The sequence below is a fragment of the Caretta caretta genome, chromosome 5, assembly GCF_965140235.1.
Source record: "Caretta caretta isolate rCarCar2 chromosome 5, rCarCar1.hap1, whole genome shotgun sequence".
Lineage (NCBI taxonomy): Eukaryota > Metazoa > Chordata > Testudines > Cheloniidae > Caretta > Caretta caretta.
This window is the reverse complement of record NC_134210.1, coordinates 130,299,942-130,313,258: the sequence shown is the minus strand read 5'-3', so window position 1 is coordinate 130,313,258 and position 13,317 is coordinate 130,299,942. Positions and strand designations below refer to the sequence as shown.

General features: G+C 43.3%; 1 protein-coding gene across 3 annotated transcripts in view; it reads right to left on the bottom strand.

Moving 5' to 3' along the window:
* The window catches only part of PIGG (phosphatidylinositol glycan anchor biosynthesis class G (EMM blood group)), a 178,308-nt gene that overhangs the window by 38,319 nt on the left and 126,672 nt on the right, over positions 1–13,317 (bottom strand). Inside the window, exon 13 of one of the 3 annotated variants that reach the window (XM_075128894.1) lies at positions 8,329–8,838. The exons of the other annotated variants lie outside the window; for them this stretch is intronic. Coding sequence (XP_074984995.1) covers positions 8,814–8,838 — 25 coding nt within the window. The 3' untranslated portion in view covers positions 8,329–8,813. Of the gene's footprint in view, positions 1–8,328; positions 8,839–13,317 lie in introns of those variants that run through there. 3 annotated transcript variants of the gene reach the window in all.

The following is a 13,317-nucleotide window of genomic DNA, read 5'->3' as shown; positions in this document are numbered from 1 at the left end:
ATGGTTATAAACTGTTCAGGAAGGACAGGCAGGGCAGAAAAGGTGGGGGAGTAGCACTGTATGTAAGGGAGCAGTATGACTGCTCAGAGCTCCGGTATGAAACTGCAGAAAAACCTGAGTGTCTCTGGATTAAGTTTAGAAGTGTGAGCAACAAGAGTGATGAAGTGGTGGGAGTCTGCTATAGACCACCGGACCAGGGAGATGAGGCTTTCTTCTGGCAGCTCACAGAAGCTACTAGATCGCACGCCCTGGTTCTCATGGGTGACTTTAATTTTCCTGATATCTGCTGGGAGAGCACCACAGCGGTGCACAGACAATCCAGGAAGTTTTTGGAAAGCGTAGGGGACAATTTCCTGGTGCAAGTGCTGGAGGAGCCAACTGGGGGGGAGCTTTTCTTGACCTGCTGCTCACAAACCGGGAAGAATTAGTAGGGGAAGCAAAAGTGGATGGGAATCTGGGAGGCAGTGACCATGAGTTGGTTGAGTTCAGGATCCTGACACAGGGAAGAAAGGTAAGCAGCAGAATACGGACCCTGGACTTCAGGAAAGCAGACTTCGACTCCCTCAGGGAACAGATGGGTAGGATCCCCTGGGGGACTAACATGAAGGGGAAAGGAGTCCAGGAGAGCTGGCTGTATTTCAAGGAATTCCTGTTAAGGTTACAGGGACAAACCATCCCGATGTGTCGAGAGAATAGTAAATATGGCAGGCGACAAGCTTGGCTTAACGGTGAAATCCTAGCGGATCTTAAACATAAAAAAGAAGCTTACAAGAAGTGGAAGGTACGACATATGACCAGGAAAGAGTATAAAAATATTGCTCAGCATGTAGGAATGAAATCAGGAGGGCCAAATCGCACTTGAAGCTGCAGCTAGCGAGAGATGTCAAGAGTAACAAGAAGGGTTTCTTCAGGTATGTTGGCAACAAGAAGAAAGCCAAAGAAAGTGTGGGCCCCTTAATGAAGGAGGGAGGCAACCTAGTGACAGAGGATGTGGAAAAAGCTAATGTACTCAATGCTTTTTTTGCCTCTGTCTTCATAGAATCATAGAATATCAGGGTTGGAAGGGACCCCTGAAGGTCATCTAATCCAACCCCCTGCTCGAAGCAGGACCAATTCCCAGTTAAATCATCCCAGCCAGGGCTTTGTCAAGCCTGACCTTAAAAACCTCTAAGGAAGGAGATTCTACCACCTCCCTAGGTAACGCATTCCAGTGTTTCACCACCCTCTTAGTGAAAAAGTTTTTCCTAATATCCAATCTAAACCTCCCCCACTGCAACTTGAGACCATTACTCCTCGTTCTGTCATCTGCTACCATTGAGAACAGTCTAGAGCCATCCTCTTTGGAACCCCCTTTCAGGTAGTTGAAAGCAGCTATCAAATCCCCCCTCATTCTTCTCTTCTGCAGGCTAAACAATCCCAGCTCCCTCAGCCTCTCCTCATAAGTCATGTGTTCTAGACCCCTAATCATTTTTGTTGCCCTTCGCTGGACTCTCTCCAATTTATCCACATCCTTCTTGTAGTGTGGGGCCCAAAACTGGACACAGTACTCCAGATGAGGCCTCACCAATGTCGAATAGAGGGGGACGATCACATCCCTCGATCTGCTCACTATGCCCCTACTTATACATCCCAAAATGCCATTGGCCTTCTTGGCAACAAGGGCACACTGCTGACTCATATCCAGCTTCTCGTCCACTGTCACCCCTAGGTCCTTTTCCGCAGAACTGCTGCCTAGCCATTCGGTCCCTAGTCTGTAGCGGTGCATTGGATTCTTCCATCCTAAGTGCAGGACCCTGCACTTATCCTTGTTGAACCTCATCAGATTTCTTTTGGCCCAATCCTCCAATTTGTCTAGGTCCTTCTGTATCCTATCCCTCCCCTCCAGCGTATCTACCACTCCTCCCAGTTTAGTATCATCCGCAAATTTGCTGAGAGTGCAATCCACACCATCCTACAGATCATTTATGAAGATATTGAACAAAACCGGCCCCAGGACCGACCCTTGGGGCACTCCACTTGATACCGGATCTTCACTAACAAGGTCAGCTCCCAGACTGCTGCGCTGGGCATCACAACATGGGGAATAGATGGCCAGCCCTCTGTGGAGAAAGAGGTGGTTAGGGACTATTTAGAAAAGCTGGACATGTACAAGTCCATGAGGCCGGAAGAGTTGCATCCGAGAGTGCTAAAGGAATTGGCGGCTGTGATTGCAGAGCCATTGGCCATTATCTTTGAAAACTCGTGGCGAACGGGGAAGTCCCGGATGACTGGAAAAAGGCTAATGTAGTGCTAATCTTTAAAAAAGGGAAGGAGGAGGATCCTGGGAACTACAGGCCAGTCAGCCTCACCTCAGTCCCTGGAAAAATCATGGAGCAGGTCCTCAAAGAATCAATCCTGAAGCACTTACATGAAAGGAAAGTGATGAGGAACAGTCAGCATGGATTCACCAAGGGAAGGTCATGCCTGACTAATCTAATCGCCTTCTATGATGAGATTACTGGTTCTGTGGATGAAGGGAAAGCAGTGGATGTATTGTTTCTTGACTTTAGCAAAGCTTTTGACACGGTCTCCCACAGTATTCTTGTCAGCAAGTTAAAGAAGTATGGGCTGGATGAATGCACTATAAGGTGGGTAGAAAGTTGGCTAGATTGTCGGGCTCAACGGGTAGTGATCCATGGCTCCATGTCTAGTTGGCAGCCGGTGTCAAGTGGAGTGCCCCAGGGGTCGGTCCTGGGGCCGGTTTTGTTCAATATCTTCATAAATGATCTGGAGGATGGTGTGGATTGCACTCTCAGCAAATTTGCGGATGATACTAAACTGGGAGGAGTGGTAGATACGCTGGAGGGGAGGGATAGGATACAGAGGGACCTAGACAAATTGGAGGATTGGGCCAAAAGAAATCTGATGAGGTTCAATAAGGATAAGTGCAGGGTCCTGCACTTCGGACGGAAGAACCCAATCCAGAGCTACAGACTAGGGATCGAATGGCTAGGCAGCAGTTCTGCGGAAAAGGACCTAGGGGTGACAGTGGACGAGAAGCTGGATATGAGTCAGCAGTGTGCCCTTGTTGCCAAGAAGGCCAATGGCATTTTGGGATGTATAAGTAGGGGCATAGTGAGCAGATCGAGGGACGTGATTGTCCCCCTCTATTCAACATTGGTGAGGCCTCATCTAGAGTACTGTGTCCAGTTTTGGGCCCCACACTACAAGAAGGATGTGGATAAATTGGAGAGAGTCCAGCGAAGGGCAACAAAAATGATTAGGGGTCTAGAACACATGACTTATGAGGAGAGGCTGAGGGAACTGAGATTGTTCAAGTCTGTTGAAGAGAAGAATGAGGGGGGATTTGATAGCTGCTTTCAACTACCTGAGAGGTGGTTCCAGAGAGGATGGTTCTAGACTATTCTCAGTGGTAGAAGAGGACAGGAGAAGGAGTAATGGTCTCAAGTTGCAGTGGGGGAGGTTTAGGTTGGATATTAGGAAAAACTTTTTCACTAGGAGGGTGGTGTAACAGTGGAATGCGTTACCTAGGGAGGTGGTAGACTCTCCTTCCTTAGAAGTTTTTAAGGTCAGGCTTGAGAAAGCCCTGGCTGGGATGATTTAATTGGGGATTGGTCCTGCGTTGAGCAGGGGGTTGGACTAGATGACCTACTGAGGTCCCTTCCGACCCTGATATTCTATGATTCTATGACTCAGATTCTGAGTGGACAGTGAATGACATTCCCCTCAGTTTTTAACTACATGGATCTTGATATTCTTCTGAACAGAAAATCATTTAAGATGGCCAGGTAGCTCTAAGATACACTGTCTTTTTATATTGTTGACAAAATATCAAGCCAAATCCTTCCCCTCCCGCCCCCCTCAAATCTTGATTGTTTGTATGGGCCACAAAATACATGAATGTACTATTCTTTAAGACAAAGTCCAGTTAATAACTTCAGACAAGTCCTGCTCCCATCGCAATCAACAGCAAAACTCCTACTGATTTCAGGGGGGAAAAGAATGGGCCACAGCAGCACATTTCCACTCTGGCAATTGATTAAAAATGGCAGGTGCCATATTCATCGTTACTCAGCAACTCCAGAACAAATATACTCAGTTTATAAATAAATGTTATTCCCCAACTGCCCAGCCAAGGAAACTCAGCTAAAATAGAAGAATAAGCTAGGTTTCTCCCTTCTTACACATAACCAATAAAATATTCTGTAGGCAAAATTAGACCTCAGTTACATCTGTACATTTCAACTGTGTTCATTGGCTTGTACAAATGTAACTGATTCTAAATTTAATACGGGATTTTGTTAATATATAGACTGAACAGAATCTGCAGCTCTCTCAATTCTAGCTGTTTGTGCTAACTGAAGTAAAAAGTAGCAGAAATTTGACACTAAACTTAGGGCATGTCTACACTTACCGGGGATCGATGCTGTGGCAATCAATGCACTGGGGATCGATTTAGTGGGTCTAGTGAAGACCTGCTAAATCGACCGCAGATCGCTTTCCCGTCAACTCTGGTACTCCACCAGAATGAGAAGCGTAAGGTAAGTCAACAGGAAAGTGTCTCCCATAGAGCCAGTGCGTGTAGATGCTGCAGTAAGTTGACCTAAGCTTCATCAACTCCAGCTACATTATTCTCGTAGCTGGAGTTGCGTAAATTTACCCTACTTGTCTATAGTGTAGACAAGGCCTTAGCTAATCCAACTGAATAAACAAAAGACAAGACCTGTTCAGTAAGAAGATAATTGTTGTTTCTTGTTTGTTAATTTTGTTTTACAGTCAATTCTCAGAGTCCCACACTGAGACCAGGTGAAGATTATTTATGGCTGAATGCTTCCGATGTCTATTAAACACAAAAAGGTTTAAATGAGATTGTCAAAGGAATCTACATGAGTTAGGTGACCAACTCAATGGTAATTATGCATTTAACTACTTTAGGCCCCTTTAAAAAAGCCCAGCCTTTATTTTTTAAAACAGAGGCATTTTCCGTTCCCAACGTTCTCCTGCCAATACATTTGATATAGCATTGTGAAAACTTTCACTTAACATAATTTCAAAATTTAATCCTTTGGAAGGGCTAAAAATGGCAATGCCCTTTATTAGAAATAAACTGATTAAGAGCAACTTTTAATGGATGGGGTGGTATTTATACATGTACTGACTGACAAAAATAGACAAATGCTGATTTTGATATCCCATACTTATAAACTGAAAAACACAAATACAGTTTTGTATCAAATAAAGATGAACCTTTCCAATACTTTTCCCATCAAGACTAGAAAAACAGTATCTAAGCTAAATAGTAAATATAGAAAGCACAGAACTACTCAGACATACAGTAATATCTGATTGCCTTCTATTTGTATAATACTTAAAACTCAAAAAGATCTCAAAACAATTTCAAAGTAGGATTCACCTTGCCTCTAAATGAAATACAGCCAATGTGGGGGAGAAACAAGAATCGTTTCATCGCTCATAGCAACACTGCACTACACTTTATGGAAGTATGACAGACTGTGAGTAGCCTAAATCTGACTCACCACTCTGTGCAACTTGCAAGCATCCCACATGGCCAAACAGAAGAGAGAATTGGTTAAGGACTGGATGATTAAAGTACTAACAAGGTGATTCAGCTCATCAGCGGAGGACACTTAAAAGACGGACAGAAGAGGGGGAGGGAGGGGAAGGCTGGGCCAGAGAAGCCCAAGGTCTAAGAGATGAGATTCCCTGCCCCCATCCTGTTGTGAGGGACAAGGGTAACCCACATGCCTAATAGGGAGATATCTTTAAGAATATAAAGGGAAGAAAGGGGGAGGAATGAGTTGTGTCTGGGTCATTGCTCTGCAGATGCACAATTAACATTTAACCCCCAGACATTTCTGGAATTGGCTGTGGTAGTTTTGGGCATGCTGTATAGCAGGGGTTCTCAACCTTTTTCTTTCTGAGGCTCCCGCAACGTGCCATAAAAACTCCAGGGCCCAGCGGGGCACTCAGGGCTATGTGCCAGGGGGTCCCTCAGGCATAGGCATAGTCTGACTTCTATTTGGCGGATCAGGGGCCAGCGGGACTTGGGCCAAAACTGCCCGGCGCGGTCCAGGGAGGGACCACCACCTCCGCCCCCGACTCACCTCAGCAGACATCTAGCCTGTCTGGGTTGCAGGGTAGGGGGGCACAACCAAAAATTATCAAAGGGACAGGGTGCTCAGCTCAAAAAGTTTGAAAACCGCTCAGGGTGCAGACACAGGGTAGCTAAGGGCTGTGTACAGGCAGGGGGGTAGCTCAGTCTACAAGGAGAGGGTAGCTAGGGCTGTGTGCCAGGAGGGCCCCCACCTGCACTCCCTGCTCCCCTACGGCTCTGCCGGGAAATAGGCTGCTTTCCTCTAACTCTGAAGCATTGTGCAGCAGGTTAGTGATATTGTTAGCTTTCTGATGGGGAAGCAGGGGCAGTGTTAGTTACATAAAGGGGAAATTGACTCTCAGACTGTACAGAGTTGAGGAACAAAAGACAGGTGAACTAAACCTAAAGCTTTTGGAACTCTGAGTTACTACTACTTCTGTTTTTGTGGGGACTACCTTATTTAGATTTAATGTGGGTTTTTAGATTTATGTACAACTGTGAAGATAATGTACGTGGATTATGAAGTAGCCTTGTTATTTAGTAGAAATGAAGTTATTTTATTATGTTTCTTTATCATTCTAAAATTTTATTAAATTGGCATATAAATATTAAGTTAATTGTTCTTTTTGGACTTGATTGTGAGGAGACTGACCCTCTGCAATCCTTGCTGACAATCCTCAGTGACTAAATTCTGAACTCCATGTGCTTTTCTAGGAGTTGGGTAGAAGCACTAGGAGAGGCATGGTTAAGTAAACTCTAGCCCACCCAAAGGTTTTGAACACTTTTATAGCACATTGTAAATAAAGCACACAGTGCTGAACCTATGCAGGAGTGTAACAAGACTGTTTGCAGTGAGGAATCCAGGGTGAGGTAATTTAGTGCTGACAGGAAGGGATTTCAGTAAGCAGAACGTAGTTATCCAATAGATTTTAGACAGGGTATAAGAGCTAATCCCCTAACTCATGAAGAAAGGGCCATGAAATGTTTAGTGGGCATAAGTAATTACAATGGTTTTAATGTCATATTCCTAAAAAGCTCCTTCAGCAGCACAGCATTCCATAAAAATGCTGGCTTTCTGGTCTGCTAATGGCTTCAAGAACAACTACTGTACTTACTAAAGCATGAAGACTGTTCCATAGTAGATTGATTTTCCTTGAATGTCTCCAAACCCAATATAAATCAGACCCAGTTGGCTTAACTGATGAAATCACAATCTTTAGGTAGTTGGGTTAAAGTTTTTGAGTAATAAAAAAATACACCTTCCATTTCAGCATTGAATACTAATACCAGCAACAACAGCCACAGAGTGCTCTTAAAAATGAGCATATGCAGGACTAAGGCAAGTTATAGGCCCCATCTAAAGTTCTGATCTATGGCTGCTTTCCTAGCATATGAACTCTGCAACAATTACTTCCTTTGTTGGTGAGGTAAGGGATAAGGTACAAAAAGAGAGAGAAGTAGTCAACATACTGTGGATAAAGTGCAACTAGAAACATGTCTGTTGATATTTATTCATGTTTTAGTGCCGTGCAGGAGGTTGCATCCATTTTTACTCTTTAAAGGTTCAGCTCATTTCCTAGATTAACTTCCGACACTACTGAGTCCTCAGAATGCATTAAGTGTAGAAATACAAATCAGAATTTGCTCACTTAAATGTATGCTGAAGATAACTAGAACCAGAAAAATCAAAGGCTTATCAGAAATTGCTGCACTGAATGATGCAATTACTGCAAATTCCCTGTTCTGACTCCAAACACTAAATATAGTCCAGCTCAGGCAGGGGCTTTAAAAAAAAATCTTCCTTCTAAATTAATATTTAATGACATACAAGGAGGCAAAGCCGGGAACTCCCACACTATTTATGGATTTTCTGCTCGCCTTGCTCTCACACATCCCAACAGTTAATATTCTTCACCAAATCTTTCACCCTACAATGCCTCGCTTGCCTATTTCCACTGAAAATAGGGTATATAGTATAGAGGTGAACTTAAAAAAATAAAAATATTATGCTGGCAAAAAATGTGAAAAGAAAACCACTCTTCTTGTAAAAGTATATCACCCATTTACACTGAATACTTGTGTGACCGGGTGCCTGGATGCACCACACTTTGAATGCTATATTCCGGGCAGACTGCAAAGAATAGGGTAGACAAATCCCAAAACTGGTGGTTTATTCTATAATTAGATTCACCAGGCCAATAACAAAACAGCTTCTGTAATATCACACTGGTTACCAAGAAGCCAAATACAGTCTCCTTTAAGCGTTCCAGCCCGCGACTCCCATCTAGACAGCCAATTCTAAAATAGCAAGAGGTTATTGAAAATCTGATTCACCATATATGAGTCTTATTCACCAGTCCCAAAGGACCAGACGATGATCACCAGGTCAATAGGAGTCTCAGATCTTACCCAATAATCATGCAGATGCCAATCTTTTAGTAACTAAAAACACTCAAGGTTTAACAATAAAAAAGAAAAAGAAAGAAGAAAGTTGCTATAGTTACAAGATCAATATACACACAGATATGTGTAAAGGCCGTAGGTCAGTTTCACAGCAGAGATGGTGAGGCTGCTGATTTGTAAAAGTCTTTTTGGAATCAATTTTAAAGGTTATAGTCCAACAAACAGTTCAGGCATTGAGAGCCTCTTCAAGTTCTTCCATGAGAATTTCAGGGTAATCCAGGTTAAACTGGAAACCTCAGTTTTTAAGGTTTAGGCCTTCCCTGTTAAAGTTTAAGCAGACAGGAGATAAAAAGGATCAGTCCTGAAGCTTTCTTTATAGTTTCCTAGCCAGCTGATAAGTCTCTTGACAGGAATTGTCAAGCTGGACCTCCCCGCACCCGCAACGAAGAATGGGCAGTGCAGATTGTTGTTTTGAAATGAATCTGTTTCCTATCATACACAGGTAGACTACCTGCATCCAAAAACAACGAGGAGTCCTTGTGGCACTTAGAGACTAACAAATTTATTTGGGCATAAGCTTTCGTGGGCTACAACCCACTTCATCGGATGCATGAAGTGAAAATACAGGAGCAGGTATAAATACATGGAAGGATGGGGTGTTGCTAGACTGACCTCACACTTGGTATAACAAGATAAATCAATTAACAGCAGGATACCAAGGGAGGAAAAATAACTTTTGAAGTGGTAAAAGAGTGGCCCATTACAGACAGTTGACAAGAAGGTGTGAGTAACAGTAGGGGGAAATTAGTATTGGGGAAATTAAGTTTAGGTTTTGTAATGACCCAACCACTCCCAGTCTCTATTTAGGCCTAATCTGATGGTATCCAGTTTGCAAATTAATTCCAGTTCTGCAGCTTCACGGTGGAGTCTGTTTTTGAAGTTTTGTTGTTGCCACTTTTAGGTCTGTTATTGAGTGACCAGGGAGATTGAAGTGTTCTCCTACTGGTTTTTGAATGTTATGATTCCTGATGTCAGAAAATAACAGAATGCCCCCTAGCCGTCACCTACAACCAACAAGTAAAACCTCTCCAGTGCATCATCAAGGATCTACCACCTTTCCTGAAGGACAATCCCTCACTCTCACAGACCTTGGGAGACAGGCCAGTCCTCGCTTACAGACAGCCCCGCAACCTGAAGCAAATACTCATCAGCAACTACACACCACACAACAAAAACACCAACCCAGGAACCAAATCCTGCTACAAACCCCGGTGCCAACTCTGTCCACATATCTATTCAAGGGACACCATCATAGGACCTAACCACATCAGCCACACCATCAAGGGCTCGTTCACCTGCAACATCTACCAATGTGATATATGCCATCATGTGTCAGCAATGCCCCTCTGCCATTTACATTGGCCAAACCGGACAGTCTCTACGCAAAAGAATAAATGGACACAAATCATACATCAGGAATCATAACAATAAACAATAAATAAATTTGTTAGTCTCTAAGGTGCCACAAGGACTCCTTGTTGTTTTTGCTGATACAGACTAACACGGCTACCACTCTGATACCTGTATCCAGTCACATATGGCAATTAGCCTTGCAAACTATCAAGGCAGTTTACAGGTAGTTTACTATGTGGAATTTCAACTTTCAAAGAGAGATTAGGACAATAATATTATTACACCACAAGTCCCATCTAAATGATAATATCCCCTTTTGATCTCTAATAGAATAATGAAGCATTATGAGACAGGAACAGGATTAGCATCTACAAGTTAATTAGATAACACTGTTAAACTTCTAACAAGATACAGGTAAACAGACAAATACACTTAGGACCTACCCTTGATTCTATTCCTACAAATAAATGGGTTAATGATTGCTGGTCTAGGACATCTCTTTGAAATTCACATACAAGTAGATTGTCTTGATAACTCAACAAGAGGCATTGAAATGTAATTGGTCAATTTGGGAATGACTCGTCTGTCAGTATCACAACTTGGCAGACCCCAGGTCACATTTCATTCTTTAAACTAAAAGACAGCTGGCACTAGACACGTTTCCATAGGAATTGTAAAAATTCACAGTTTGCATTAATATAGGTCTTGATCACAAGATAAAAAGAGGCTGCAGAACAATGTAAACTTATTGAAGCAAGAACATGCTGTTCTCCTCTGAACGATTTTACTGTGAAATAGAGGATGCAAGGCAAACAGCTAACGGCAAACAACAACTGCTAGTTTGTGTCTATTTTGTTGTCTTCCTTTCATCACTGGTTTTCTTTTGACATTTCTGTTCTCCTGGTTTCTCTCCCGCACTGAATATTAGTGTTTACAAGATTACTTTTTCCTTGGTGTACTGAATTGCATTTTTCAAAACTGATTCTTATTTTATTTCCTGCTCTTCTCTGTGTAGGTCCTGTTGTATTTGTCCGCAACGCCTTCCAGTAACCACTATCTGAAAACAGTCAGTGTACTGTTAACCTGTGCCTCACAGATTAGTGAAAGACTGGACCAATCCTTGTGGCATCCCTCCTGTAACACATATGACATTCCTGCAATCCATATGACATTGTTCAGATTCGACTAATTTCAGTTAATTTTACAATGAGAAATACTGAGAAACACTATCTGGTATCTAAATCTCAGCTATATTACCTCTACTGCATGCCTTTCATCCACTATTTGTATACTTCTATTAAACAAGAATTGTAAGGAATAATCCTGCATTGACAGGCAGATGGACTGGATGGCTTCATTAGGTCTTTTCCACCTCCAAACTGCTGGTGTGGATACTTTGGTACCAGTGATGAATCAGCCCAGATTTTGTATAATTTGTTTTCATTCATGTCATGGGATCCTGGAAGCAGGGGTTTCAAGCCCTCTCTCCAAACCACAGAGGTCAGAAGGTTTTGGGGAAGCCTTTCCCCAGTGCATTAGGCTTCACATATTTCTCAGGAAAATGGGTTGGCTATTCGGGGAGCTTAAGCCATTTTACAAGTTCAGGGGCTGTTGCACAGGATATGATATAGCTTGGAGTAATGCAGCCTCTGATATGGCCTTGGTTTTAAGTGGCTGTTAATCCTTGGGACTTCATTGCTTTGGATTTCAGCATCAAAAGAGGAAAGGCAAGTGAGAGCAGAGCAGAGAGGCCTGATCCATTTCCACCACGAACAGGAGAGGTGGCCCTGAGAAGCTACCTTGCTGTGGATTTAATAAAGTTTCACGCACTGGCCAAAAAATCCAGATGTCCCAGCCATTAGCAAAGCTGCCTCAGAACAACCCAATTTTGAACCCAAAGTCCATCTAGTGCAAGTAATTGCTCCCAGAAGGCATTTTAATGCTCTGTGAATCTCAGACACTCCTCTCTATACCATTTGTGCATGTAACGATTGGCTTCCTGACTTCTTTCATTCAAATTTGGCACTGGAAGGCAAAAAGCTGTTCCACAAGGCTTCCCAAAGGAATACCATAAGGGTTCCCTATGGCGATTTTCAGTTTGCTGTTAGATACTGATTAGCTGTTCAAGTAGATAGGCATGTTTAAGTGTAAATAGCTAACATCTCTACTTTACGTAGAAACGATAAGTTTAACCGCCATGGCAATAGGCCAGTTGTATTAATTAATAAAAGACTAAGATTTTGCCAAAATCTTAGCAACCTATCTGGAAAAATACCCATCATTGCTTAAACACTGGTGCTCTGCCAATTCTCTCTCAAAGGTTTGGGACCAGTGTATATTCTGTCAGTCTGCTGAGCCAGTCACTGCCTTCTCCTTCCCTGTGCAGAAGGTACTTGACAGGATTGAATAGCAGCATCTATTTTGTGTTTATAGTTAAAGGGATAACCATTTCATACCCTAGACAAAACTAAACAAACCCCAGGCTCCTTCGTAGACTCACTGACTTTAAGGCCAGAAGGGACCATTATGATCATCTCTAGTCTGAGCTGCACATTGCAGGTCACAGAACCGCACCCACACACTTCTGTAATAGACCCCCAACCTCCAGCTTACTGAAGTCCTCAAATCATGATTTAAAGACTAAGTTACAGGGAATCCACCATTTACACTAGTTTAAACCTGCAAGTGACCCCATGTCCCATGCTGCAGAGGAAGGTGAAAACCTCCCAGGGTCTCTACCAATCTAGCTTGGGGGGGAAACACCTTCCCAACGCCAAATATGGTGATCAGTTAGACCCTAAGCATGTGAGCAAGACCCACCAGCCAGACACGCGGGAAAGCATTCTCTGTAGTACCTCAGAGCCCTCTCCATCTCGTGTCCCATCTAGTGTAGGCAGTCCCAGTATACCACCCCTTCCATAAACCTACCAAGCTCAGCCTTGAAGCCAGTCGTTTTTTTGCCTCCACTGCTTCCCTGGGAAGGCTGTTCCAGGACTTCGCTCCTCTGATGGTTAGAAACCTTTGTCTAATTTCAAGCCTAAACTTGTTGACTACCAATGAGGTGAAACAGGTCAAGGATATGGAGGCTACTTACTTGTAAATGGAGTTTTTTTGAGATGCACCCTGCAGATTCACGCACTCTGGATGCACTGACTCGGTGCAGTTAAGATGGTGGAGCCTTCTTCTAGTAGATGTTAGAAGCTCCTTGCCCCTCCCCTCCCCTCCTATCCCCAGAGCCCATGCCAGTCAGGGGGCATGGCTATAGGAGGGGCATTGGAATAGTTGACACCTCAGTTTCGGCCAAACTAACACAGAATACCAAGTAATGATACAATCAAACTCCACAGAACCAGGGAAGTGGGTGGGAAGTGGGAACATGCAGTGCA